Genomic DNA, 27,417 nt, shown 5'->3' with positions numbered 1-27,417 from the left:
AATTCCACTTGACATCAGCTCAGAATCATGGTCCGAATCATACCTCAGTTTTCGTTGTGATGTTACTAACACCCTGTATATTTCAAAAATGCGACTCAAACTGAAAATTGAAAATGTAAGGGTAGGAACGAGACACTCCCAAGTTCCTAACACAAGCATTCTTGAATTGCGTACAATAAACTTTTATTTTTTAATACGAGCAAACAAGAACTTTAATATTATTGTATCTGATCATGTAAATCCAAATCAGTCTTTCACTATGTGACATTTATGTAGTTCTTTTTAGCCTTACTAAACACAACTCTAGACACTATAATAAACATATTAAGAAATTCAAATAAATATTATAAAAAATAACAAAATAATTTTAGTCCACTCTGTTACGAAAACTCATTTTGAGCCCGAGAGCATGGCTCACTCGTGCAGGTAACATTTAAAAGTCTAAGTAAGAAATAGGATTATAAAGGGCCGAGATTAAATTAGGAAGAGAAAGCGACAATAACAAAGACAAACGGAAAGAGCGGACCATATTTTTCAGAGGAAATGAGAATTTCCTCGCAACGCGGCGTGTAATTTCATGCAAAAAGTAAATAATCCATACAACAAGCTTATGCTTTTACTCTGGGTTTCCTACTTGAAATATAGTGTAATTATAACTTTCACAGGAAGGTGAGACAATTTCTAATTTCAAGAAACGTTCAAATCCTGTGTGAAAGAGATTCATCGATTTGTCCGCTTGCTTTGGTAAGACGACTCGCTGGCTCGATGTTTATAGCGGCGATTGACAAATCAAAACTCGTACTCGTGTTTTCTGCTAATATTGCAACTAACTTTGAGAAATGCGATATCTTTCTATGGCATGTCAAAGGTGCTTATTTGTTATTAACATCAAAATGTTTGGCATTTATCAATATCATCAGAAACTCATGTACCAAGTTTCCGAACCCATCGCTACTCGCTACCCGTGGCGATTGGGACGAGTCGCCGTCTTTGCCGACTCTAAAAGCGCATGCGCGCCGAGCCGAGCCGACACCCGGGCTCGGCAGCCATTCACAACCCCACCCCACTGCCACCGCACTGTACATTCGCATCCATTAGATATTGATATTCTCTTAAACACAACCGTGGAAAATCCGTCCCATGCATGGTCAGGGACGAAGAGACAAAATTAGAACGTTTTGTACTGACTGTCGGATTTGACCAATTTGACTATCCATCGCATAGTGTCTAGTCTAAAAAATATTATTACTGATTATTGGAAACCCGTCCCATCAAGCTAATTAATAATATTTTTACATATTAAGACACGAATAATTACTAACATAGTTGCAGGTTTGTCTTTATATTGATTCTATCTCCAATAGTATTCGGGGAGTTAGTTTATGTACACAACCGTGGAAAACGTCGTTAGAAGCATCGAACTAACTATCGTCATAAACCCAAGCGATGCATGTCAACGGCTAGTTTTCCTTACTTCAGTTCCTTATAATAACACTTAATAGGTGGCTTCAAGCTGTTTACAATTCTAATCAGACGTTTCACAGAACGGCCGGAGAGATGATTGGCACGTTACAGCTAACTGCCAAGAAACTGTGGTAAATAATTGCAATCCATTGTATACACGAGGCTACCAAACAGTTTTTGCTGATCAATACTAGACAGTTTTTCTTTTTAGAACACGAACTTTTAAGCTATTTGAAATTTTGCTTAACAGTCCAGCACTAGCAGTATACTTGGGTCTATCTGGTATCTACAGGTGGGCGCAAGAAGCCGGTTAGAACACATTAGTCTGTTTCACTTTGCCATGTAATGTTTCATGCAAAACACCAAATGGTCCGGCATCGGAGTCTCCATTAGTGTTTGTACATATGTAGCCGCTGTTGGACATGTTTTATTCCAGACAGGGCTGTCACGACGGCCGCTTTCATCGCGCGTCCCTCACAGATAACGTTTTGAAGTACGGGGCCATTTACACAGCGCTGCTTCTCGCTCTGACTCACAGATAATTATTATGCACAAACTACGGAAAGTTATCAATCTGCTCCAATGAACGGCTTACCAGCGCTTATTTAACTTTGCAGCATAAGCCCTTGTGATATTGATACTGTATTGTGTATACTTGGGTATTATACCGATCGCTTTGACATCACAGTAGCATTGATTTATTACCTAACTAAAAATAGAGCATTAATATTATTTACATGAAAATGATGTAAGCATAAAGTATCAGTACATAAAGTATCAGTAAATTACTGACGTTTAACACAATCAGTTAGGGTCGTTAGTTGTACAAAGTAAGGATCGATAGCTAGGAACACTAATAGTCTGTACTGAGAACTATGATCGATATCCTGTGGGTATGTGTAGTTGCTACTTTAACAGTAGATATTATTTGTTTCCATTTAAAGTGGTATTCAGTTGTTTGATAAACCTAGCATACCTTTCTGATGAGGCTTTGTAAAAGCAAAACGTGGTTTACTATATCAGTGGCAGCTGCCTCGGTATCGCGGCGATATGATAAATGGAAAATACATTATTTACTCATGTCAGGCGACACCAACGTCATTACGCGTCATGATGGACGAGACAATTACACTGGCTTTGGAAAGAACGAGTGTTGTGTAAGACGTGTGACGTCGCCGTGACGTTATAGCATAACTTCGAGGCTGGGGCCCCGCAGATGGACGAGCAGATTGTGACATAGCACCACACAGGTTTTTACACACACGATAACAACTGTTAAACGAGAAGACCAAGGAGATCTAGTTCCGCCGATAAACACGTAAACTCTGTTCTATCGCCAATATCGCACATGCTTTTAAGTAGTTGATGAGTTAAGCACTTCATTTTATTACCGACGTCCTCCAATAACAATCGTCTGGTTGTCGACAGGACGATAGCCGGAACGAATCAATAGCACCAGCGATCGTGTCCGTAAAGCAGAACAAAATCTGTGTGGTAGCCGTATATGTAGGCAAACAATGGCCGCGTACATAATAAATGAACGTATAGCAAATATGCTGCAGAGCCGGGAATATGCAGCCGCGGAGTCGAGCTCATGAATAAACTACGCAATATTGATCTATACAGCAGGCATTTCATGAAATCGAACCGGCGCGGCGCCCGGCGAATGCAATTCACGATGCATGCTCCCTTTCATTATGTACGACTTTATTATCCTAATGTCCATCGTGGCATTAGACGAGCTGTATTGATTAAAATTGATGCCCGTCATCATAGCTAAAGTTTCAAATCTTCATTCGAAACAGGGTGATTCATAAACGACTTAACAAACGAGGTATTAGCGAATATGATGCGGTGATCAAACTCCGAGTTAAATTGAGTGAGGTTAAAACTCCTGTTTGATAGTGTAGTGGGAATATAAACCACGGGACTGCTCCATATAACCGGCCGTGGCAGGCGGAAGCTGAAAGCACTTAGTGAGATCTCGGTGCAATCCAAATATTTTTTGACGGACGAACCGACCGTTATTTATAGAATACGGCCGACACATAATCTATACAGTTTATCGTTTACGCAACGCGATTTTACTACTTAGTTATTAGAGTAAGAGCTCTGTATTGGTTCGGTAATGATCTTTATAATGAAGTGCTGTTGTTTCGATTTGTTTTTGGTAAGGTTTGTGGCATTATGAGCTCTGTGGCCTTGCATTGCAGATTATGATTTATTGTCATTTCTAGCCCGAGTGTCCCACTACGGGGAAAAAGCTTGCAGGAAATCGTCTAAGTAGATCTTTGCCTAATTGTCCCACGATCGTGCAAAAAACATAACATAAGCTCAATTGAAAGAATTGGCCTTTGATAGGCAAGAATGAAGACAAGAATGAGCGTGACTCTTAAATTAGTGACGTGAACATAAGCTCACGACTATATTCCCAATTGGGGTAGTCAGAGGTACCTACATCCATTGCATGTTCAAAAATATCATAATTGTCCCTGTCATCTATCCGGTTTTGGATATAGGTTTCCTGTCCTCTTCTCCGGTAGTGCGCCCTCTGCAAATGGAAATGGGCGAGGCACATCGCTAGAATGGATGGTAGCTGGGCCAGGAAAAATGAATGGAGACCCAGAGCGAATGATAAAAAAGAACAAAAAAGTTACCTCCCGATCCTTATTGCCATAGGTGATGCCCAGGTTGGGCATGGCGCGCAGGATGGCCACCAGCGACTGGATCGTGTTGCTGTACACCACCGGCCGGTACTGTTTGAAGTCTTCATTCGTGAACCCACTTTCGTGAATAATTCTGTTGGCAAAATAAAGTATCATTAGTTATTTGTAGGTAAGGTACTACATAATGCTAAGTTAATAGTGAATAGAAGTTAGGTTGGGTGGAACAGACGTGCATACACACATACATACATATCAGTCAAACACATAACCGTCCTTTTTGCTTCGCACCAGTCGGGCAAAAAAATAGTTTGTCGAATATTATTTTTTTATGTACTTATGTTTAAATGGTTTCTTGTGTAAACGTACAATAATGCAGATGTATTTGTGTGTAATTAAAAATCTCGCGTGAGCACAAACCATGACTTAACGCAATTTTTGATCCACAGCTATTAGAAATACTCGAATGAATGTTGAATCTCCTTACAGATTGTAATCGAATCACCTTATAGATATAGAAACATGTTTTATTCTAGGATTTCCAGATATCTGAAAACAACAAATGTACACTAACATGATCCACGCATCATTATTTGTACATTATAAAAGTGTTAGCCTTTGGTTTTGGTTTCATACAAGACTATTAACCCGGCCCTAGGGGAAACAGAGTTATCTTTTCTGCCTTCCACTGGGACAATTCCTGTTTGACGCGTCCTTGTCGCGGGGGTGGGTGGGGTGAGATGGTGGCTGAGTTCGGATAGGGACCTACGGGGTATAATGTAGATCCCTTGCCTAGAGATATGGATGAAGACCTCAACAGTTGCAGGGGCGGAGATGGAAACCACGGTACGGCACTGCAGGACGAAAGAGGCAAGAAGCAGGGACTGTAACCTGGAACCTGACAGACGGCAGCAATTACTGTCAGTACTATTCAGAGGCGGAGGACAGGAGTACTAGTACGGCTTTAAAATAGACTACTCTGGGCGCCATCCCACTCGCGTCAAGAGTACTGCGGGGCGGAAGGCAAGAGGGAAACCACTGTTCAATTTCTCCCTAAAAAGTAACATGGAGAATGCTACACCGACAAGAGCTCTTAAATTACTGATAATCATGCTCATTGGTAGGTGACAGAAATAGACACGATGTGTCCCAAAATGAGGAGTCTATTTTGGGCATCGGCCTAAAATCTATTACTCTGTACAGAACTGAATTATATGAAGGCAATACTAATTAATACACGAACCGTGTACTCCAATGGAAATAGCGCACGTGGGAGTCCTAGTATCTATATAATTATATAGGCATAGAATACGGAATAATACTATGTATAGAACGGCAACTGTCCACTCCCCACCAGCGGCTGAACTAGGTTTACCTCACAATCCATTGTATCGGGATTGATGATGATGAAGGTTGTGTCCCTTCTATAGTCCGTTCAAGAATGATCTTCATAAAAGGTAAACAAATATGGCTGCCGATATTTTTTATCTGTGTCAAACTGCATACTAGTGAAGTGCTGAATTGATTTTAGCTCAAGTTATTTTATCAAAATGAACTGACTCTCTTGGGTTGTTTGAATATTTTGTATGATAATATTAAAATATATATTGTATGTTTCTTTGTGGTTATACTAACTCACTTTGAAAGTCATTTTTTCTGCGCATTTCGGCTTATTAAGTACAGTACACTCACTTAAGTTATTCACGGAACTGACTCGTTTTCCTGACCTGAATGAAATGTCTCATCACTAATCGTCAAATTGACAGTTAGCCACAGATTAACAAGAATTTATGATGTCAACTTTTTTGTGTGAGTTTTTGTTTGATTTTTGTTTTTACATGAAAAAATGTGTTTTTAATAATTATTTTACGTTAATTTCACATTTAGCTAAGAAATCATACATCTATTGAGTGCTACGGATGTTATTAGAAGAATACTTTGGGTAGTTTAGGTGAAATTCGAACATTCTTTGTAGTAACATGTTTGTTTACCTTTTATGAAGATCATTTTTGAATGGACTATACAATTATGGACCTTATTATTGGATTGTAAGATGATCCATGCTTGGGAAGGCAAGTTAAGCCCTTGGTGCCGGTTACTACTTACTGATGTAAGTATGTAGTCGTTACATGAGCCATGTCAGGGGCCTTTAGCGGCTCAGTAATACTGACACCAAGGTTGATGAGGTCGGTATTACTGGATGGGCGATGGGCTAATAACCCATCATCCGTATCAAAAGTATCTGCGACTTGCAAGTTGTCTTCTGAATACTTGAGGCTTATCAACTATAGGGGTCTCGGTAAAGTATTTAGGAGATCCATGGTGTCATCATCTTCTAGCGTTAAAAATTAAATTCTTCAGATTAGGTTACATAGTTACATGCCTCGAAAAAATCCGGGAACGTGAGTTTCTTCGCGATGTTTTCCTTCACAGCTGAACACATGATAATCATTTAAAACCCAAAAATGAATTCGAAAACAACTTCGAAAATCATTGGTACATAACATAACAAATACTGTATTGAATAAACCGGAAATACAGAAATACACAACAAAAGAGAAATGTAGAGTATAATAGGCGGCCCTATTGCTAAATAGAAATCTCTTCCAGGCAACCCCTATACTATGTATGTATAACCAATTTTCCTTTATTGGAAACGGCGCCCATCTGACATGCGCGTCACTTAAGTCCAGCCATAGCTGAGCGAATTTCCCAATCAAAACATTGCCGTGGCGCCAGTTTCCCAAGCCCGCTTCATTGTTAGCTCACATGTGTCTGGGCACGTGTTTGCTCCGGATATGGATCAACTGTAAGGTGTTCCGGACTTTGATAACGTAAAGCTACCTACAAACCACAGAATAAAGAATAATAAAACTTTCCGCCCGCTCCAATTCGTATCTGGCGCCGAGCAAGGTTTACCTCACCCCCTCTAGGTCTGACTTAAATCTAAATGGCCGTAACGTGAGCCGTTAAGTAGTAAGCAGTAGTTTTAGGCGGATGTGACGTTCGTTATGTAAAAATTTACGATTCAAAGTGTAACTATGTTACCTACTGAATAAAGATATTTTTGAATTTGAATTTGAATAAGGGGGTGAACGCACGGACTGTGTGTCTTCCTCGCACTTACATGGTAAGGAGGCACAAGAATGAGATTTTTGTATGAAGTATTTTGGCTGTGCTAGAACTCAGGCCTGTTACCCTAAAGGCGGTAGGAGCCATTGTCAGAGGACAACTTGCAATCACTTAGGTGGCTTATCAGCCCGTTAACCATGATTAGCTCACAACTTTGAACAATAGGGTTATTACGAACTAATAATGCGATCCGTCTGTATGTCTCCGGAATAGTCATTCTATTTAGTAATCTAAACTGCTATGAGACGATATGTTATTATTGATTACTTATTTTAGTATTTTTTAAGATAAATTCTGCCATACAATCCCAACACGCGAAATTGTAAACTGTGTTAATGTGCGTGCCTAACAATAATTATTAGTTCTAAGAATTTGAACCGCTACTCAGACTTTGTTATCATTTTCCAATTCTCGCAATTGTAGTTGCAGTAAAGTGGTTTGGGCGAAACTAAAAGTGTTCACAATTCGTAGTTCTTTTATGGACTAAGTGTACGGTATCTATTAAGCTGTTTAAGATTCGGCCACACTCAGTCTCAACTACACAAATTCTTAATTGCACACGTGAGCACTCTAGTACATGCCGCGTTTTGCTGTCTTATCTGCTTGTGCAAATAACAATTACTGCGAAAAACATTGTGCGTGTAGTCGATGCTTCATAATGTAGTTATGTTCGTTCATGACAGTAGTTATATACAAATGTTGCGAATACATGTTTCTATTTCATAGAATTATTCAACAGAATAATTCATAAAAATCAGACACATTAATTGCATCTGACGACGCGACGTGGGATTTATTCTGAGCCATTATCGCCGAGTCATGGATGAAAGTTTGCCTGATGGATGATACGATAGATAAACATTTCGAAACATGTAAGACACCAGGGGTCAATAGCATGCGGTTCAAATTATGGTTACTTATGACAACAAACCATTGGAATAGGTATGGTACCTGTTATCTTTATATGCGGCCCATGTTCGGTTCTTGTTATGTGGACTGTAGTAGATGATGAAAGGTCGAGGGTTCTACTTCCAAGTGCAAACAGCAGTTGTTGCTTGTCATTATTTATTTATTGGTACACTTTCGCGAGAGGCGTCGGCCATTCAAGTCGGTACAATATTGCCATATAAAAATATTCTTAATTTTTAATTGTATAAAATTTATATTTTCATACTTGTGTTGCCAGTGTTTCATTGAGTACTACTTTGGACCTAAGCACTAAAACATGTTCTTTATTGAAAGTTAAACCTATTCATTCAACGCTTTTCATTCGCTGATTAGACAAGCGAAAGATAGTTCTTAGTGCACATTGCATAGTAACAATAGAGTTCCATACAAAATGTACGAAAATGCTTTAGAAATACCGATATCCGTTATCCCAACGAACCACCGGAGCAAACGTTACAAGTGCGCGTTAATAAAGCAAGTAAACTAGAGATTACTCATCCGTTCACTAGGTAACCATGAATCATTGGTGAGATAAGACACTTCCAGTCACTGGATCGACATTGGTGTACGACTATGACGAGATATTCAAAGAATTGTTTGAAAACAAACGGAATGGACCTTGTAGTCGTAAGTTCTTTGGTTAGGTTCGTCAATATACACCTACAAGTCAAAAAGTTCGGATTCGATTCCTATAATATGTAATTAAGGCAAATGAGCGCGTGTTTGTGTTTTCCGTATAATGTCTTAAAATAATTTTAAAAAACAAAGGCCATCATTCACTGCTTGGCCGGGCAGATGCGGAACCATAACTACTTACCAGTAGTGTAGTAGTAAAGTGCATAATATGCTCTGAGTCCGCTTTGGTTTATAAAGTGGTATGTAAGGTCTATTTATTTATTTATTTATTTAATGGATCACTTACAGCTATTGTTTATTAATTTCATCCGTAACCAAAAGCTTCAAAACTAAGTATTAATAGTTCAACCTCCTAAATAGCAGTGGGGTGGAAATTATTAGCTACACGATCAAAATCAATGAAACCATTTCTGTACATTTTATGGCGCAGAAACTACATAAAACTTCCTGAATATTAACTAAGCTAGGTAAGGCAAATTGTACATTTGAAAATCACAAATTTTGACACCACAATGCCTATTTAGTTACCGCTTTTCACATCACAACAATAGCAGAACACACTTCTCACGTAAATCGTGGGAAACATCAGACGCGAAAGTAATAAAAAATATGATAGGCCACAATTATAATAGTTATTTAGACTTGGTATACTTTTAAATAGAAATTAAGTGTAAACTATTAGAAAGTTAGTAGTAATTCCTTTATCTGTAAAGTAGGTATGTCTGGAAAGGTAGGACAAATTATACATTTAAGGGGTCATAAACTGTACGTCACACCCCATCCTAAAAAGGAAGAGGCTAATATTTCAAGGCCGTCCTTGAGTGCAGTTGCTAACCGTACCGATGGCTGACGTACAACATGCGAAAAAATGCGGTCCTCTGAAACCACGACAATAGGTGGTGACGTCACACCGCGCTTTGCGGCGACTGTGGCACGCGTCCCTTCTGCAAACTCTTCATTATTCCACAGTGCGAGAACACGAACAATGAAAACAACGTATGCATACACAAAGAGGTATTTCGAAAAACATTCAAGTTCCCCGGACTCGCGTTTGAGATAATAGAGAAGAGGGAAACTCATTTTCTCCACGAGCGTGCGCGATATGAGAAGTTCAGTGAACTAAAGAGCGCAAGTCACTCGTACGGCCCCTACCCCTGAGTCATGCCAGCGCATTTTGTCATTTAGTTTAATTGCTTGGCGTTCTTTTAGCTTCTTTCACGCGCTAACAACGAAAAAATGACTTTTCGTAAAAGAAACGATTCAGAAAGGTTAACGATACCAATGTTTGGCCGGGACTTAATCGTTAACCGAAATGTAATGGCAGGAAAGCTGTTTATATTAACAGGAAAATCATCAATAAATGCGTCATAGTACCTATTAGTACAGTTATAACAAATAGCATTACGCTATAGGAAAATAATAATATAGGTAGTTTAACGAAATAAAACTGAAGTGAACCTACTTGTTATGGTTAATTCGGAACCACAGCGCGACTTGGGAAGGCGAACTACACATTTATAATTTCTTGTCAAGGAAAAGTGAGGAACAATGTCAGTGTACCGGCCCTGGAGCAGGTCAAGTATAGCGCATGCGTGGAGGATTTACGCCACATACCTTGCATGGTTCTCTGCGTGTCCCGCATCCGGGGCAGTGAGTGTTACGTCACCGGCACCGCTGTGGCACACTGATTACCGGCGTTCATCTCTTATTGGCACGCTAATCCGCGACCGACGAGATACCGTCACTTGTTGACATGGCACTAGATAAGATTACACTTGGAATTGGCCTGTGTTTGCCGTGCGCAGAGCTCCGGTACCCATTACGAGGAAACATTCATACGACTTATGTAAGGTGGGTCGTTGAACTTGATTATAGGTTAGTGAGAAGAGCAATTGAGTACATACAATGTTTGCCACATGAGTTTCTATGCCAATAACTACATAACCTTGTGTCATTTCGCGTCAGAGCTAGAACGATCTATTCCACATAAGTCACCGATATAGCTCGGAGAATTGCAAAGCTGAAGTGGCAGTGGGCAGGACACATAGCGAGGAGAACCGATGGCCGATGGGGCGGAAAGGTTCTGGAGTGGCGACCACGTGTCGGACGACGCTCAGTGGGTAGGCCCGCTACAAGGTGGACCGACAATCTGGTGAAGGTCGCGGGAAGCCGCTGGATGCGGACACCGCAGGACCGAACGTCGTGGAGATCCTTGGGGGAGGCCTATGCCCAGCAGTGGGCGTCATACGGCTGATGATGATGTAAGGTGGGTCGTTGAACTTGATTATAGGTTAGTGAGAAGAGCAATTGAGTACATACAATGTTTGCCACATGAGTTTCTATGCCAATAACTACATAACCTTGCGTCAATTCGCGTCAGAGCTAGAACGATCTATTCCTTGAACCATCCAAGTGAGTAATTTTTCGCAATAAACATCATCTTTTAATTCTGGGCAGACCATCTTTGAAACGAATATATATATTATAGATACCACTTGGTAAATTAACTGACCAAGAGCAACAATTTGGCAGCGTCGTGTCGCCGTGTGACGTCACGATAGTAATTTCACGCCTCGCGACGCGTGCGCCGTGACGATAGCCTTTTGTTTCTAAACACCCGTTAACAGTTAGCTGATAATAGATCTGTCTTCGAATCGGCATCTCAAGTGAGCGTTATAATGAACCAGGTTTCCGTCCGCGACTCCATCCACGTGGAGAGTGATTTCCGGGACATAAACTTTCCTATGTTCTTCCCGGACTCTCAAAATATGTCCATACGAAATTTCATCTAAATCTAATCTAAAGTAAGCGTCAAAAGAGAACAGACAGACAAAGGTACTTTCGCATTAATATTAGTATGAACGGAGTATTAGTGAGTACGGAGATCTTGACGACTCCTAAGTGAATCAGATACGAGTAATATAGGCAATTGTGAAATCTTGATAACGTGAGTCTATTACTCAGTAAGTAATGCTTATGTCAATGATTAAGATGGCTGTAGCTTTAACATGGATGACTTCACGTCTAACTCCCTCGCAGTTCGCCGCAGTAGCTCATTCCTGGAGCGACTTATGTAGTATATAAATAAGAACCCACATAGACTTAAAAATCAACGGTTCGTCTACATATTACGTCAAGTTATTGAACGATAACTACACGAATCGTAGCGATAGACAACAAACATTCGGTGAACTGAGAAAATTGGATTCCTACAGTTCTAATGCCATGTCATTTTGTAATTAAAGAATTACCAACCTAAATAATATATTATGTGTAATTTTCAAACCAAGTCGATCACGTAGACAGGAAAGAATCTTAGACTCAGCGTATAGCACAAAATATATTTCAAAATCATGAACATTTAGGTAGACATAATTAAAGCACATAATAACGGGTTCTTCCGCGTTTAAATGGGGATATGAGACTCCCGATATTTGATCATGGCACTTGCAACAGTGTCGAAATATCGGGAGTCTCATATCCCCATTTAAACGCTGTAAGAACCCGTTATTATGTGCTTTAATTATGATAATAACCGCGTAAACTTAAAACAATGTATTTAGGTAGACATCAGCATGTCCTGGAATCCTTTTCACCAAGTTACTAAGAGCAAACTATCTTAGATAGGACCAGTCATATCATATAATACATTATAATACATATTGCATAAAGTTTGTTGATATCGCTCGTAATCCTTTATCACCAAAACGTTAAAACGCTTGTTGACAAGTCGTAGATATTAGATAAATAGAGATAGTAGCAATCGGACTGAATAATATCGAGTGGCAATAAGAAGTCTACTGTTGTTATTGATTGCTTTACTTCTACCTTATCTAATGACAGTCAGATAGCATTTTGTAGAATCCCCTCTATTTACTCTCAAAAACGATAATTCTTCATCGAATTAAATTAGGCAGATAAGCCTTAGGAGCATGATATAATTGTTGTTCAATGTTTTGATAGCTAATGCAAAAGACAAAAGTACTTACTTCATTTGTTTGACTATAGTACTCTTGCCCGACTCGCCGGCACCTGTAACAAGAACGATTCATTAGAATATGTATTGTCTCACTTTATAACATGCAACCAAAGTATTAGCACATAATTTTGAAATTTTTGAAAACACCAAGTCTCAGCATAACAGATTTGAAAAGATACCAATGTTCACAGCATTGTTGACTCCAGACGTTGCCAGAGCAATAAAACTTGCAGCGGTTAAAAAGTAAATTACAAGCTAAACGTAAACTGTTACAGTTCACATTATACATGTCTCTCGCAGGCAAAAATAGCTTGGGAAAATAAATCAAACGCGCCTGCGGATACCAAATTTTCTGGCTTCTGAAACTTGCTGTGTATTATTTTAGCAGAATCAAAGATATCTACGGTTTATAAAATATATAATACCTATTATTTATTAATACCAATAGAATAGCTCAATAGTAACCAAGGGTTGATCAGATCTGTTATTGACAACCCACATGTTAGAAGAGAAGATACGAATGTTTCTAATGTTAGTTCTGTTCTGTATTAGATAATATAGTAAGGATATAATTTCAAGAACAAGAATAAACAAAGATACGATTTCCTTTCATTATTACAGAAAGCTACCCACAATATCAGACCGCAATTTTCGGTCCAAATAAAAAATCCATTCTGAAAATGGAACATGAAACCATAATCAGCCCAAATCCTGCCTTCTTGAAATCACGACCTTTTCAATTTTATATAAAGCAACACACGGCAGATGTAATCTTGTGGAGAAAGCTAAATATAACCGGGATTCAGAGGACTTGTGTCCCAAACAAAACGTGATGACGTCAATGGCTTGCCTATTGGCATCTGACGGCCTAGGTACGCCCCAAAGGCATCACAAAAGAACGAGAACAATATTTCATGCTATAACGAGGAGGACATCGTAGTTATCTGTCTCAGTCGTAGTAAGTTTATAAATTACATAATGACTCCATTCATCTTTATTCACTAATGGATACTCAACTGAATCTAAGAATGATTCATTCATAATCATAATTGACATCGGGTCATCAATTATCTAGAATTAGACATAGATTTGAGATGTGCCATTCGTAATAACCTAATTTATAAAGTGAGAAAACTACGTGGGTGTAGCAAAACGAATCAAATACAGGTTGAGTGCCGTGACCCCAGTTGGCTGTAATTGCCGGCAGCGGGAATGGCCGCTCCCTGACCTTCCGATACACGTATCATATCACACTTACATTGAGACTTCTCCGCCGATTCCATTCTACATTTGCAGTTAGCAACATGTAAATCAATACTGGCTTGCGATTCATTCTCATACCGTGTTGTAAACTTCATATTTCAAGATCATTTTCAACACCGCATATCAAAATTGGAAGATCTAATAACTAACTTAACACACTCATCAAATAAGTGCTCCAAAAATATCGAGTAAGAAAGGCAAGTCCTGTAATAACGCGATGAAAATACACATGAGGTATTGATATTTCTATTTATACATTTAAACATTTTATCGTACCTACATTTATAGATGATCCACTAAATAAAATTCCAGTCAAAACTAGTTTTTTGTAAACTTTCACAATAAAATAGTTGCTAGTCGCGTGACTAGGAACCATTCCTACAGACACCTCATTCGACGGCTTTTAAACACTTCAAATGTCAGGAACGCATTGTGAGTTTATTATGTGAAGTGAAAAAATAGCGTCACAACAGATTTGAGACATGATGTTGTAAATGTTTCAACGTTGGTGTGTTTCAATGCTTCTCGATCATAACATTACTATACACGTGCGTGTATATTTATTCCAAAACTGAAAAAGACAAAAGTCAGACGTATAAAATGGGTCTAGATAGCTTATCCAGCATGGTGGCATGAACCCAATTTTGGTTCACGACCGGCAGTACTCGTATCTGCGGCGTGATCGGATGAGCCGACGTTGCTGCGGAGCCTTTTTGCGCTATCGCAGCGATAATATCGTTCATCGCGAGCTGCATCCGCCTGCCTGATAATACTACCTGTCTATATTACCCCACCGACCCTCGACAACCTAATACAACGAAAATGCGATCCATGAATAGACGCTATAAACGTACTGTAACAAAATTGAACGCGTTCATATTTTGAACGACAAGACCCAGATTAAAACTGTGTTCGCGTAATCAACACCCAAACCTAGTCGTATAAACTGAAAACTCGTTAGCTAAGACCATTCCTACCTTTCATTGACAATACGACCTGAGACAGATATTTAAAAAAGCCTTAAAAGACATTATGAGCTCGACTCCAGGGACAGATTGACATGTACCAGCACATATCGCCTTTGGTCACGATATCATGACGTGACACATCAATTAACTTTACTAACTGGCTGACATACTTGTCACAAGCGTATTTGGCATAATCTCGCTAAAGCTATGACCAACCACGTATATGGATTAGAAGACCCGAATATGGCTTTATGAGTAAATTGTCAGCACCTGGTCATTTAAATAGTTTGTCATCGAAAATATCTGTAAATAATCAAGCTTAATACAAGATCTTTTTTTCTTTAAAAGAGAATAACTTTCAGAGGAAATATTTTCTATTTTTCTACGTTATAATAAAAATCTCGCTATTTTGAATAGAAAAGTTCATCAAGAGAAAGCAGGAAGGAAACCGCCACACTGTAATTTCCTTTATGTAACGATTCTTCGCGAAGCACAAGATTTTGTATTATAAAGATGTAAATGGCAGGTCGAAGACTGAATGATGATGATGAATCAATTCGAGAATGAATCACTAAACTTTGGGAGGTTCAGTTTGAACTTGTTAACAACCTTTAAGAGTTGTTCACAAGTTCAAGAATCACTAATTTTCCTTACCACGTGGATGTCTTAACGTGAATCACTAAGCGAAAGTAATGGGCGTTACATGACCGCGTTATTATTAGCAGTTTTTGGTCAAGCTAATATTAACGGCGACCTTACTCGCGTCGGCGACGTTGTACAAACAAAAGCGAATAAATGATGGGACATGATAGATTGTATTTCTATGGGGGTGGCAGGACTGAGGACGCCTATGAGTAAACAAGGTTTCAATCTACCAACCAGGGTATAACGAAGACAAGACGGTATTATGTTATGATGTAAAAGTATAGATGTTCTGACCCAGAATGCCATAACTTTATGTAAATAAAAAATACTAAATGATATTACTGTAAAGTGCCGCCAAACCTGCGCCAAATAGGTATAAAACCAACTAAACTTTACAATGTTTTGTATAACTATGTAGAACGAATAATCTCGTCTTTACAGATTAATGCAATTATACATATTGTGTATAAATACATATTCAGCAAATATTCAGCAAATGCACTAACAAAGCATGGTCATTTAAAATGCAAATTGCGAAAACGGATCAATAATATAACTTCTCATGGAAAGGGGAAAACACAGGTGAGTCACACAAAACAATTACTATTTGCTGACTAATGACCATGGCACGTCTTTAGGCTAAATATGGAATAAGTAGTCAGCTAAAACATGACCTTGATTTAGTATAGTAAAATTTTGTCAAAATAGCTTTTTATTTAGATAAATAAAAACCTGTCAAACAACTACAACATCACACAAGGTAATATATTTGAGTTTTTATGTTATCACTATCAGTAGGTCCAAGGATATTGAAGGACATTTGCATTTATACATAATATTAGTTTTAATTAATTGCTTAGTTTATCCAAATTACAATTGCAAATGTAAATTTAAATAATGTTGTGGCGGGATTAAGATTTATTTAGCTGATAATGAGAGGTCCAAACATAATTATACATAGTAAACTGGCTGTTGAGTGTGGTACCTAATTGAATGAATTGTTGTCAATGAGTCATGGGTCAGGTGATTATATTGCAATGAGAGGACCCACTGGCCAGATGTACCTCACGACGCGCCTACCATACTCAAAGTCAAGACCAAGGTAAAACATACATCTTCACTGTACATGTTTGCACAACCTGTGTACTTCAGTCATTAATAGATAATACTATTACAGATGCAGGTTGATGAAGCTTATTTATCCACTAAGCTCAGTTTTCATTGGGAAATTCATGATTGTGAATGGTTGTCTGTATTTCAGAGGCAATCATAGCAGGAAATGTTTGTAAATCCACAAAGTATCAACAATGAGCTTTCATTTATTGAGGTTATAGCTGATCATACCCAACTTTGTCATAAAAATTTACGTCTCTTGAGCATGACTGGCATTTTGCATCTGTTAATAATATGCAGAAAAGCTACATTATAATTAGGCGGATGTAAGAGGTAGGTATAATGTTAGAATTACGGGTTTTTTTCACTGCACTGCGATCTGCCATCAACTTGAAAGTCTTTATCAGATGCTTTATGGTTGTTTTTATTTATTTAGTGGTGCAGTCCAGTAACTGCTATCCTCAAAGCTATGTTTTACTGGAATTTGATCTCTATGATGAATTGCTTTAATACAGCATTAATTTCTGCCTATGAAACATATTGAGGCTTTGGTGGTAGAAAATTATTGTTTTCATTGCCTATTCTATAAATATCATTGATCATGTTATTAGCGGTTACTGTAGACTATACTGTAAGTATTTTCCTTCAATTGTTGCATATTTGCATGGCAGCGTTCCCATTCAGTGTGAATGACACTGCTCAGATTTATTGGCAGCAGTTCAAAAGTCAACAGGTATAGCTGGCTATTTACATTCTCACCAAACTATAGACATGCAGAGTAACTCATCACTATTAGATATAGGTTTCATAGGAACAATAGACATTCTAAATTCAGATCTGTATTTGTAATATTAAAAAGTATGAAGAAGGAAACAATGGAAAAGTTAGCCTATATTCATTAACATCAATTGCCCATTAAGTTGATTCTATTTTATTTTTTTATACAAATTGCCTACATGTGAAATGTATGAGTTTCAAGGAATTGTGTACGGAAAAGGGGTTTTGTTGGGGACATAAGGATATTTCTGATAAGTTTTGGAGTTTCTATGAACTTGGAGTATTTTACTGTAGTGTTGTTGTTGAGCAGATTAAAAGCATTCTGTAGCAGTAGTGGAATGCTTTACAATCCTATTTTAAAGTGTTCCATCACTGAGCAGTCTAAAATTTATCTTATGTGCTTGCACAGCTCTCAATGATTAAATCTTGATATGTTCAATAATTTGATATAGACATTGGGCAATACCTACCTGATAAGATATTGTGATAAGACATTTTATGGGTACACTGTGAAGACTTAAAGCATTTGTATAGATAGGTAAATTGTCAATGACTAGAGGAAAATAACCAAGACATTTATATGGAAATTGTCCTGCTTATTGGCTTTATGATATCTAGTTGATGACGCCCTCCAGATTTTTTACTCATTCATTGCTAATGATAATTAGTATAATAATGCAAATGGCTTCAAGAGGTGAAGTTGACTACTCCACTAAGCAATTACCAGGTTATATTTCAGGTTAGTGAACTCTTACGAACTGTAATGCTGAACTAAAACAAATTTAAACACTTCCTAGTGCAGTGGGCCAATAGGCACTTTCATTTGCACGCGGAACAGCCGCACATACCAGAATACTGATGAGCAACAGGAGAAAGCCGATTAGTTACTACTCAATCAATATATCATCGTTACTCGTGTACATAGCCCCGGTGAATAGATGCTTCCAGAGAAAAAACCATTTCAAGTTCAGATATCAACCCGTAACGCCCAAAAACGTTACGATCGTGTGCATGGGTGCGGCCACGCGTCCCGGGCTAGTCACGCGCAAGCTGCGTACCTAGGAGCAACAATTTGATATCCTTCGAGGCCTGGATGCCGTCCTCCTTCAGGTTCCTCTCGATCTGTCGGCTGCGAGCGGCGGCGGCGCGCTCCTCGGCGGACTGTGCGCACCCCATGTCGGCAGCTGTCCGCGAGCCTTGCCCGGCCCCGAGCTCGCGCCCACCGCTCTCACCGCTCCCTCTGCATGCGCTCCGCACGCGCCCGCTCGCCCCGGCCCAGCCGGAGCCACCCTACACTGCGATACCACCCGATACACAGTAACCTAATGGATCACTTCTCACTGTTCCCACCGAACGGAAACACACTTTAATCCGGCCGATAAACACACGGGCTGCGATTTACGGAATCTTTACAAGACCCGACACCGAATACGCGTAACGGCAACGCGAACTTTAATTGATTTTATGAATCCGTTCAAATACGAGATAATGGCCGCCGGATGACAAGCGCCAGCTCCGCTCCGTGACGGCGACCGCGCCCCGCTCGACTGACGTTCGGGTACGTTCGGCACTCTTCGTTCGAGCTCGCTCACACATGCGTGGAAGTAGATTCACACACGAAAGAGAACAAAAGCAAAATGCGTTCAAACGTTCAAAAGTCTATAGTCTATGGTGACATATCGTTTTTGTAAAAAAATATATTTTAGTTATTCTAGTCTAAATTATTTGGCATATTTTATTTTGTTTATGTTGTAATGAACTGCCAACTTAATACACAGATTTATGTAAAAGGCAAATTAATTTTCAGTATTTCTTTTACTCTCAAAGTAAAATAATTCAAATAATTAACGCCGATTGCACACCAAATATGTAACACCAACCGACATAGACGCTAATACAGCTCGTGACAAAGCGCCTGATGAATAACTCATAACAACATTATTTATTACATTATGCATATTTGACTATAACATTTTATCAGGCAATAAGTTGGAAGTCATTCGAAATTATGTAAATATATCTTTTCGCAAGTAATATTCATCATGTCATCATACGGTTCATCATAGGACGAATATCATGATATTGGCTGTGAGTTATCTTATGACATGTGACTTTGCCTTCCCTGTTCTGGATACGGTGACTATTATTCATTTACTTATGTATGGCAAACCGAACGGATCGTATCAATGTAACCCCGTGTTATATTAAAATCAAAATTGTATATAAGAGTTTAAATATACCTTAGTTAGATAGGTATAGGTAGTCTCGTTTCAACACAGTCGATTGTACTTCTTTTGTTCTGTTTATTGCGTGTAATAAATTGTATTTGTGTTCTATTGTACAATTTTAAATAAGTATAGTCACATGAGTTTTAATAACACTTGGAAGCAGTAAATAGGTAAATACCTAATTATAGCCCTATATCAATTTCACATAATAATAATCATAATGATAGCAGGCAATAAATTGTAACAACGATAAATAAATATAATTAATAATTAAAATATTATTATAATCATTGTTATTATTATTTTGTTATTTTTTTAATTATTATTAGTAATTCAATTGGGATATAACCGTGACCTTATGTGTTATAGTAGATAATTCGTAAATCTTATTGATGTACCGAAGTACATGTGTAACTGCTTGTATAATAACATAATACAAAATCACACCATTAATCCTTATCAGGGTGGGCAGGGGTACATTTTGTCTCGGAGATAACCCGAAGTAATTTCTGATATTCGTCCTAAAATGTGATATTATTATAATGATGATAATGACTAGGTACATGATGAGAAGAGTTATATCTAACATCAAGCGTCACTTTATAAATAAATAGGTTTGTTTTGATATTCGAAAACACAATAATCACTGAATTTTTGTACATGTTATAAATGTTTATAGGAATATGTTTGTTTGTGAATCTATATGGATCGTAAGTTGTGTAACAAAGGACGATGATGCATTTAAGCAGCATCGTTAAAAATACCTAAGTACTTACGAGTAAGGTTTTTGCAAATAATATTACTGTCTGCCATCGTCTTTTTTTCCAACTCGTTATAATCTGGGAGTCTTCAATGCTAGAGTGAATAGGCATTTGGTAGGTAAGCGTGATCGACCCTCGATCACATCGTCACTTACTATCAGGTGAGATTGTGGTCAGACGCGCGTCTATTTTTATTAAAAAATATATATTTATCTATTTTTTTCAAGAATAAAATAAATGTATCCTTAGCACTAATACTAGCTAGTACTATGCGTCCTCAAAATATTATCTATTAGTAAGTATAGGTTTTCTTGATATTTTAATCTTTTTCTGGCGTGTGGGTTTGTGAGGTGGATTACCTACCCCATCAACCCTGGGGCCTGTTTAATAAAACTTACAATAGTAAATTACAATGACAATTTGATGTACATTGCGGAGTGTGTGATCACGAATATTTTGCAGTTTCATATTAGCTACGTAATGAACACCAAATTGTCGTTGTAATTTACAATTGTAAGTTTTATTAAACAGGCCCCTGGTGTCAGGGTTATTATTGAGCCACCAAAGGCATGATATGGCTCATGTAACGACTACTAACTTACATCAGTAAGTAGTAACCGGGACCAACGGCTTGCCTTTCGAAGCACGGATCATCTTATTTTCAGACAATCAGGTGATCAGCCTGTAATGTCCTAACCCGGGACCTCCGGATCTTGAGCCCAACGCTCAAACCACTGGACCACGGAGGCCGGATATTTTAATTGCTTCCATGCTGTTCTGGGACCAAATAATAAACATAGAACACGTACAGCTGCTTGTCTTCCCGGGCATGTCGTAAAATCCGACAGAACGATTGTGTCTTTTCTAACATGATGGGCAGTTGTCATAGGCGAGGCTGATCCCTTATCACCATAATGTTCATCATATCCAGCTTACGACATCTGATTCTGATATGTATGTGTTCAATTACTTCTAAAAACTGGTTCCTGTTAAAACTTAGAGCTTAAGCAGGACCCGAGATAAACGTTTGAGAAATGATCAAATGATGACTGATATAATCCAATCAAGCTAATTGTTTTGATTCTGAAGAATGTTTTGATAACAAACAGTTTTTTTATAACATATCAACCACTGCTTAAGCTTGAATCCGAAAAAGTAAGATGACTCCAGGTAGCACGTTAAAGCGTTTGGTCCCGCGGCTATTTATTTTCTTCGGCTATTTATTTTTTTCGGATAATGATAATTAATAGTAACTGAATATATGAGGCTATTGGAACCATTTACGTATAAGTAACCGCATTAGCCGTAAAACACCTCCACCAACCCGTAGTGGTGCAGCGTAGAGTATGCTCCATACCCCCTCCGGTTGACTGAGGGGAGGCCTATGCCCGGCAGTGGGACGTATAAAGTAATGTTTATGTTATCAACCATTCACTTCAACTGTTAACCACGAGAGGTACTGGGAACCGCAGCTTCAAGTTACATCCCAACCACATTACAAGCTATCTGACCTCTATCCAAGATCATTGAAAACTGGAATACTAATCAAGATCGTATTTATTTATCCTTCTATAACAAAACAAAATAATCATAAGAATATAATTTTACTCGTAATGGAATGTGCTACTTATTTGTTACAGCTCAACTATGAGTACCCAAATAAGCCGTAAACATGACCCTGAAATACGAAGAAAATGAAAAATGATAATGATAGACGCTTGTTTTGAGGCACATTAGTTACTAATGTGGCGTGTAGGCTGAAGTGCGCGCTGCACGGTCACCGGAGTCGATAGAGCTCAGGTAAACGTGCGCGCGCACTCAGCTACGGAAAGAGAGAGGAAGCCCCGTTACCAAGGAGCAGCAGCTTGATGTCCTTGGCCGCCTGCATGCCATCTTCCTTCAGGTTCTTCTCGATCTGCTTGCTGCGCGCGATGGCGGCGCGCTCCTCTGCGGACGAGGCGCACCCCATGGCGATGGCGCGCACGGCCTGGCTCGCTACGCGCGGCAGCGCCGTGCCCCTCGCATGCTCGCGGCCCGTCGTCGCGCGCAGGTGGCGCCGCGCACGCGCTCGCTCGCGCACGCGTGCTGCTTCTCAGGTGGTCGCGCTCGGCGCTGCTCACCACGACACGGCCGCGCGGCACTCGGCTCGGCCCTACACGCGCTGTCCGACAAGCGCTCGTCGCCTGGACGCTGGGCGGCGGTGCGGACTGCGGAGATGGCGCCGCGACGTGGGCCCGTGAACGAATGACGGAGCGCGCAGGCTCCGCGCGCCGCTCGCACTGCGCACGCTCGCCCGCCTCCGCCGCGCCGGCCGCACGCCGCCGCACGACACACGCCGCGCCGCAGTGGCCCGGTGCCTCCCTGATACACTAATTAACCCTACGTCAACCTTGCGCCTTTTCTCTCTCTGGCCTATCAACGAAACAAAGGATGAGAGAGGTTATTAACCATCGCATGCGGATGATCAGATAGTTAGTTACATCACGGATTTAATTGGCAATGAGAAATTACTTTAATACCTACTGTGCAATTTAAAGAATGCTTCATTATAGCGCCGACTATTTATAAAGGCGGGAATACACAAGCCTGTAGCTAGCACACTTTCATGCATGTACCTAAAGGAACTACTGGCATGTAAAGTGTGCCACGTGCCGGGGGCATGCAAGCTAGGTACTGCGTGTACCCGCCTTAAATATTAATTTCCCATCCTTTTATTTAATCATAAAATAATACGTTTAGATGAAGGTAATTGCCAAGTCATGTATTCTATAGTTTAATTCTGCCACCAGTCATGCTGCGCACTTGCTAAACGAATTTCCCTTTATTTGAGAGTAATTCCTCAGGAAACCTACTTGTGATAAATTCATAATGAGCATCGCCCTTCGTGGTCCAGTAGATGAGCGTTTTTGGCTTACGATCCTGAGGTCCCTGTTCGAAATCCGGTAGGGACATGACATGACACAAAAATCGCTTTGTGATCCCCAGTTCGGTGAAGACGAAAATTATCCGTGCTTTGGGGGGCACGTTATGGAGCCTACGCATCAACTGCATATTAGAAGCACGGAATCATCTTCGGTCGGACAATCAGTGACTTCAGCCTGTAATATCTTAATTAAACTTCAAGAATAGTCTCACAACATGTTTTTTGTTTGACGTGTCCCCATCGAGACTTGAACCCAGAACCTCCGATGGAGGTCGAGGACAAAAATCGCAATCGTGATTTAATTAAAGTGTGGACCATAGACTATTTTTTTTAGTATCGAATTAGATGACCGAGTGTACTGCTGGGTGGATTGTCCCATTGTAGTCACAGATTTATTAGATTCACAAACTTATTAAAAGACCAAAGCAGGATTTTAAATGGCGTGAGACACCTGGCAAATAAGCGACACGTAAATATGACACGTTACGCACTACTCACTGCAAATAACATAAAGTGACATTAGATGTGGCTGCACAAGTCAAAGTTATGGGCCAAAGGAAAAAAAAACAAACAAGTTATAAAAAAACAAAATGACAAACAGACATTTTATTTTTTATTTTCTATTGGCGGTTTTTGGTGATTACCGGCTGTACTTCTTCAGTAAATAATATAATTTCCCTCTTTTCTTGTGATTTAGTTCAGTGGTTAGTTTGTAAATATGAATTCCGACGACGAAAGAGACGAAAATAATATACCAGATTGGAAGGGTTGTCCTGGAAGTGTTATTCTGATTAATGTTTTGGATTCTTCAAGGAATACAGCAGCTAATGCACATGCAGCGACTTGCGAGATGCTGAAGCAATATTTAAGAATTTCAAGTGCTCACAATATAGCCGTGTGCTTGTATGGTATCGAAGATACCCAGACATCGGCATTGGGGGCCAAAAGCGTTGTAGAAGTGTTTCCTTTGACTTCAGGAACGTTGGATAATTTCCAGAAACTACGCAACATTAATCTATCTCAATATAAACCGGCAAAAGACTTTCAATTATCTGATGTTTTGTGGCATTGCAGTAAATTGTTTACAAATTGTAAAAGACAGTTGTCATCAAGGAGTGTCATCATGTTGACAAGGCTTGATACGCCGCCTGTGCCGTCTGATCATAAGCCAACTCTTAAAAGAGTAGTTGATCTAGTTGATTCAAACATTGAAATAAGAGTAATAAATGTTGCTGAAGGTGATTATAAAATTGATCCATTTTATGAGCAATTTTTGAAAGAAGTAAACAAAGGAAGAGATTACGTCTTGCCAGCGCCAGTCTGGAATGTTACAGAAATTGAAAAGGTTATGCATCAGCAAACCCATCGCCATTTAGCTGTATCCCACTTGAACTTTGAAATTGGTAATGGTATGTCTATAGGAGTTGGTTTATACAACTTATTAATCAAATCACCTCTGTACCAACAAAAAAGGGTTAATCTGGAAAGAGAAACCAATGCTATTGTCTCAAGTGTTACCAAAACTATGAAAGTTACAACTGACAATGAAGATATTCTAGCAATGGATGTAGATGAAGAGGAAAGTGGACCTAGACAGGTGCCACTGCTGAAATCAGAAATACTGTTCTACCAGGAATATGGTGGAGAAAAAGTTGAATTCACAGATGCTGAAATGAAAAAACTAAGAAATCCATTTGGTCCCCCTATGATGAAACTTCTGGGATTTAAACCAGCAAGGGTAATGTCTAAGGAGAGATGGTTTTTGAAATCAGGATACTTTTTGTTTCCCAATGAGGGACTTGTTGAAGGGTCTACCTTAACATTTAATGCTATGCATAAAGCTTTAGTTGAAACTGGTACAGTGGGTATTTGTTGTCTAGGTACTAGGTTGAATTGCAAACCGACAATAGTTGCATTGTCACCATGCAAACATCCACTTGGTCTTAACATAGAGACAGGATTTGATGTCATTCAGATACCATTTGTGGAGAATGTTAGGGATATTCCTGCAATTGATGATGTAGAAGAAAGTAATGTCACTGAAGAAAAAAAGATACTAATGGGAGATGTAATAAAGAAATTGCATATTGATTACAAACCAGATATGTTTGAAAACCCAAAATTGCAATCTACATACAAAGCTATTGAGGCCATAGCCTTGGAGGAGGAAGATGTTCAACCATATGTTGATACCACAATCCCTAACCCTGAGAAGTTTGCAGGTGTCAAAGAAGATCTTTTTGAAGAGCTGTTTGGTCCATTTGAACAAGCTGCACCTAAGAGATCTACTTCATCTAAGGATTCAGGTGCAAGTAGCAAAAAAGCTAAAGGAGAGGAAATAGATACTTCATTGTTACAAGAGAGAATACAGTGTGAGACTGTACATCAATACACAGTTGCACAGCTGAAAGAAATATTGAAGAACACTGGCAATTCTGATATTCCTGCATTGACAGGACTGAAAAAGAACGAACTAGTGGATCTAGTTTACCAATTTTGCAGTTAAAATGCAGATTGTTTTTATGTTGAAATTAAGAGCAAATAGTACTTGGAAGTTGTTTAAGTTTGTTGGAGTACATAATAAATTATATTTTTTAAAACAGAAATAAAAGAATGTTCATCATGAAAAATTTGGTTTACTATTTAACCTAACATATACTCATAAGCTTTTAATAGATAAGATACAATAATTTAAATGTAAAGTGACCCATCAGCAGGACCTAAATGATGTATTCCAATCAATAATGCATCTACAAGTGTCCAGACACCGAGACCTCCGAAACTAAAGAGTTTCCCAATCCCCTCCTGCCAGTGGCCCAGGTAAAATCTATCTGCTCCAAAGCCCCCAAGGGTGAGGGCTAGAATGAGGGCAGTTCCCCAACGCGTTCCTGCAGTCCATGAACATCGAATTTTCTTCAAGAATCTTCGGTTGCCCAAGCAAATAACATCATCAGACACGGTACAATTTGTACTGAAACAAAAAAGATATTCAATATAACATCATAATAAATAAGACACTGTATGCTATATAGGTTGTGAGAAACTGCAGTAGTTTTAGACAGATGTGACGTTCGGAGAATACTTAAATACTTACGAGTAATATTTCAATGGTGAGGCCAGAGAGTTACAATTAGCTTTCTGGTCACAACGGTGTTCCCACTTTTCAGACTGGTAGCAAAATCTGCACATGGCTGTTCTGTTGAATGTTTTTGAGCCCTGAAAATCAAATAATAAACACTTAGGTCAAAATTTTTTCATTTGTTGTGATTATCTGATAAAAAAGATAGCAATTTGATACTCACATTGCAGGCAACTTTGGGCTTCACTACACATGTGTAGTTATAGAAACCTCCATAACGGCAGTCTATGCTTCTGTTACATACTATACATGGGTACTGTAACGAAGAACATTCAATACTGTCCTGCTCCAGAAAAGGGCAACTTTTTAAATAATCCTCAACTTCACCCCTGTTACTAACTTTATCGTTCGATTCCTTGGTGGATTTTTTCTCTTTAATAATATCCATATTGTTGTTTGCTAAAAATAACAAAAATATTTTTAATGAAAGAATCCCTTCACCCCGTTATGGTTTCCATGAACAGTATTAATACTTACCCATATCTGTTACATTTATAGTATTGAAAATAACTAAAAGGACTAAAACTATACAGTCTCGAATGTTAATTCGCAGAGGCAACGCTCTCGGCATGGTGGAAATTCACATTTTTTCACGGAAACAAAAACCTTTTCTACTCCATCATAAACAAGTATCACCTGTCACTGTCAGTCACAATTTGACATTAGAGAAAAGTAAATTCGGATACACGAGTGTTAAATGTTATGTATATTTTTTTATCCTGATTTAAAAAATATGTTTTGCGTTACAATGTCGCCTTGGAAATTATAAGCTTGTTTT

General features: G+C 38.9%; 3 protein-coding genes across 4 annotated transcripts in view; 1 reads left to right on the top strand and 2 right to left on the bottom strand.

Annotated features, from left to right (window-relative positions):
* LOC126374401 (guanine nucleotide-binding protein G(o) subunit alpha) overlaps window positions 1-22,561 on the bottom strand; it is a 49,780-nt gene extending 27,219 nt beyond the window's left edge. The window contains exons 1-3 of one of the 2 annotated variants that reach the window (XM_050021039.1): window positions 22,429-22,561; window positions 12,833-12,875; window positions 4,122-4,263 (exon numbers count right to left, since the gene is read on the bottom strand). In XM_050021039.1, coding sequence (XP_049876996.1) covers window positions 4,122-4,263; window positions 12,833-12,875; window positions 22,429-22,546 — 303 coding nt within the window. In that variant the 5' untranslated portion in view covers window positions 22,547-22,561. Of the gene's footprint in view, window positions 1-4,121; window positions 4,264-12,832; window positions 12,876-18,646; window positions 19,149-22,428 lie in introns of those variants that run through there. The other variant, XM_050021038.1, reaches the window with a different exon arrangement.
* Window positions 22,562-24,068: 1,507 nt separating this feature from the next.
* LOC126374341 (X-ray repair cross-complementing protein 5-like) lies at window positions 24,069-26,130 on the top strand. Its single transcript, XM_050020915.1, has one exon. The coding sequence runs from the start codon at window positions 24,219-24,221 to the stop codon at window positions 26,004-26,006; it is 1,788 nt and encodes a 595-aa protein (XP_049876872.1). The 5' UTR covers window positions 24,069-24,218; the 3' UTR covers window positions 26,007-26,130.
* On the bottom strand, window positions 26,117-27,289 carry LOC126374439 (TM2 domain-containing protein almondex). The gene is made up of 4 exons (XM_050021088.1): window positions 27,117-27,289; window positions 26,803-27,038; window positions 26,595-26,716; window positions 26,117-26,471 (listed from the first exon to the last, which is right to left on the bottom strand). The coding sequence occupies exons 1-4, from the start codon at window positions 27,208-27,210 to the stop codon at window positions 26,192-26,194; spliced, it is 732 nt and encodes a 243-aa protein (XP_049877045.1). The 5' UTR covers window positions 27,211-27,289; the 3' UTR covers window positions 26,117-26,191.
* Between the last annotated feature and the right edge of the window lie 128 nt (window positions 27,290-27,417).

Source organism: Pectinophora gossypiella, chromosome 17, assembly GCF_024362695.1.
Source record: "Pectinophora gossypiella chromosome 17, ilPecGoss1.1, whole genome shotgun sequence".
NCBI classification, from domain to species: Eukaryota; Metazoa; Arthropoda; class Insecta; order Lepidoptera; family Gelechiidae; genus Pectinophora; species Pectinophora gossypiella.
This window is presented reverse-complemented; position numbering and strand designations above follow the sequence as displayed.

Excerpts from the sequence above, each read along its gene's own strand:
- LOC126374341 (XM_050020915.1), top strand. The coding sequence starts at position 24,219 with ATGAATTCCGACGACGAAAGAGACGAAAATAATATACCAGATTGGAAG.
- LOC126374439 (XM_050021088.1), bottom strand. The coding sequence starts at position 27,210 with ATGCCGAGAGCGTTGCCTCTGCGAATTAACATTCGAGACTGTATAGTT. Across the intron at positions 26,717-26,802 it reads AGCCCAAAGTTGCCTGCAAT|GGCTCAAAAACATTCAACAG; the intron begins GTGAGTATCAAA and ends TTTGATTTTCAG. Across the intron at positions 26,472-26,594 it reads TCACCATTGAAATATTACTC|TACAAATTGTACCGTGTCTG; the intron begins GTAAGTATTTAA and ends TTTTTGTTTCAG.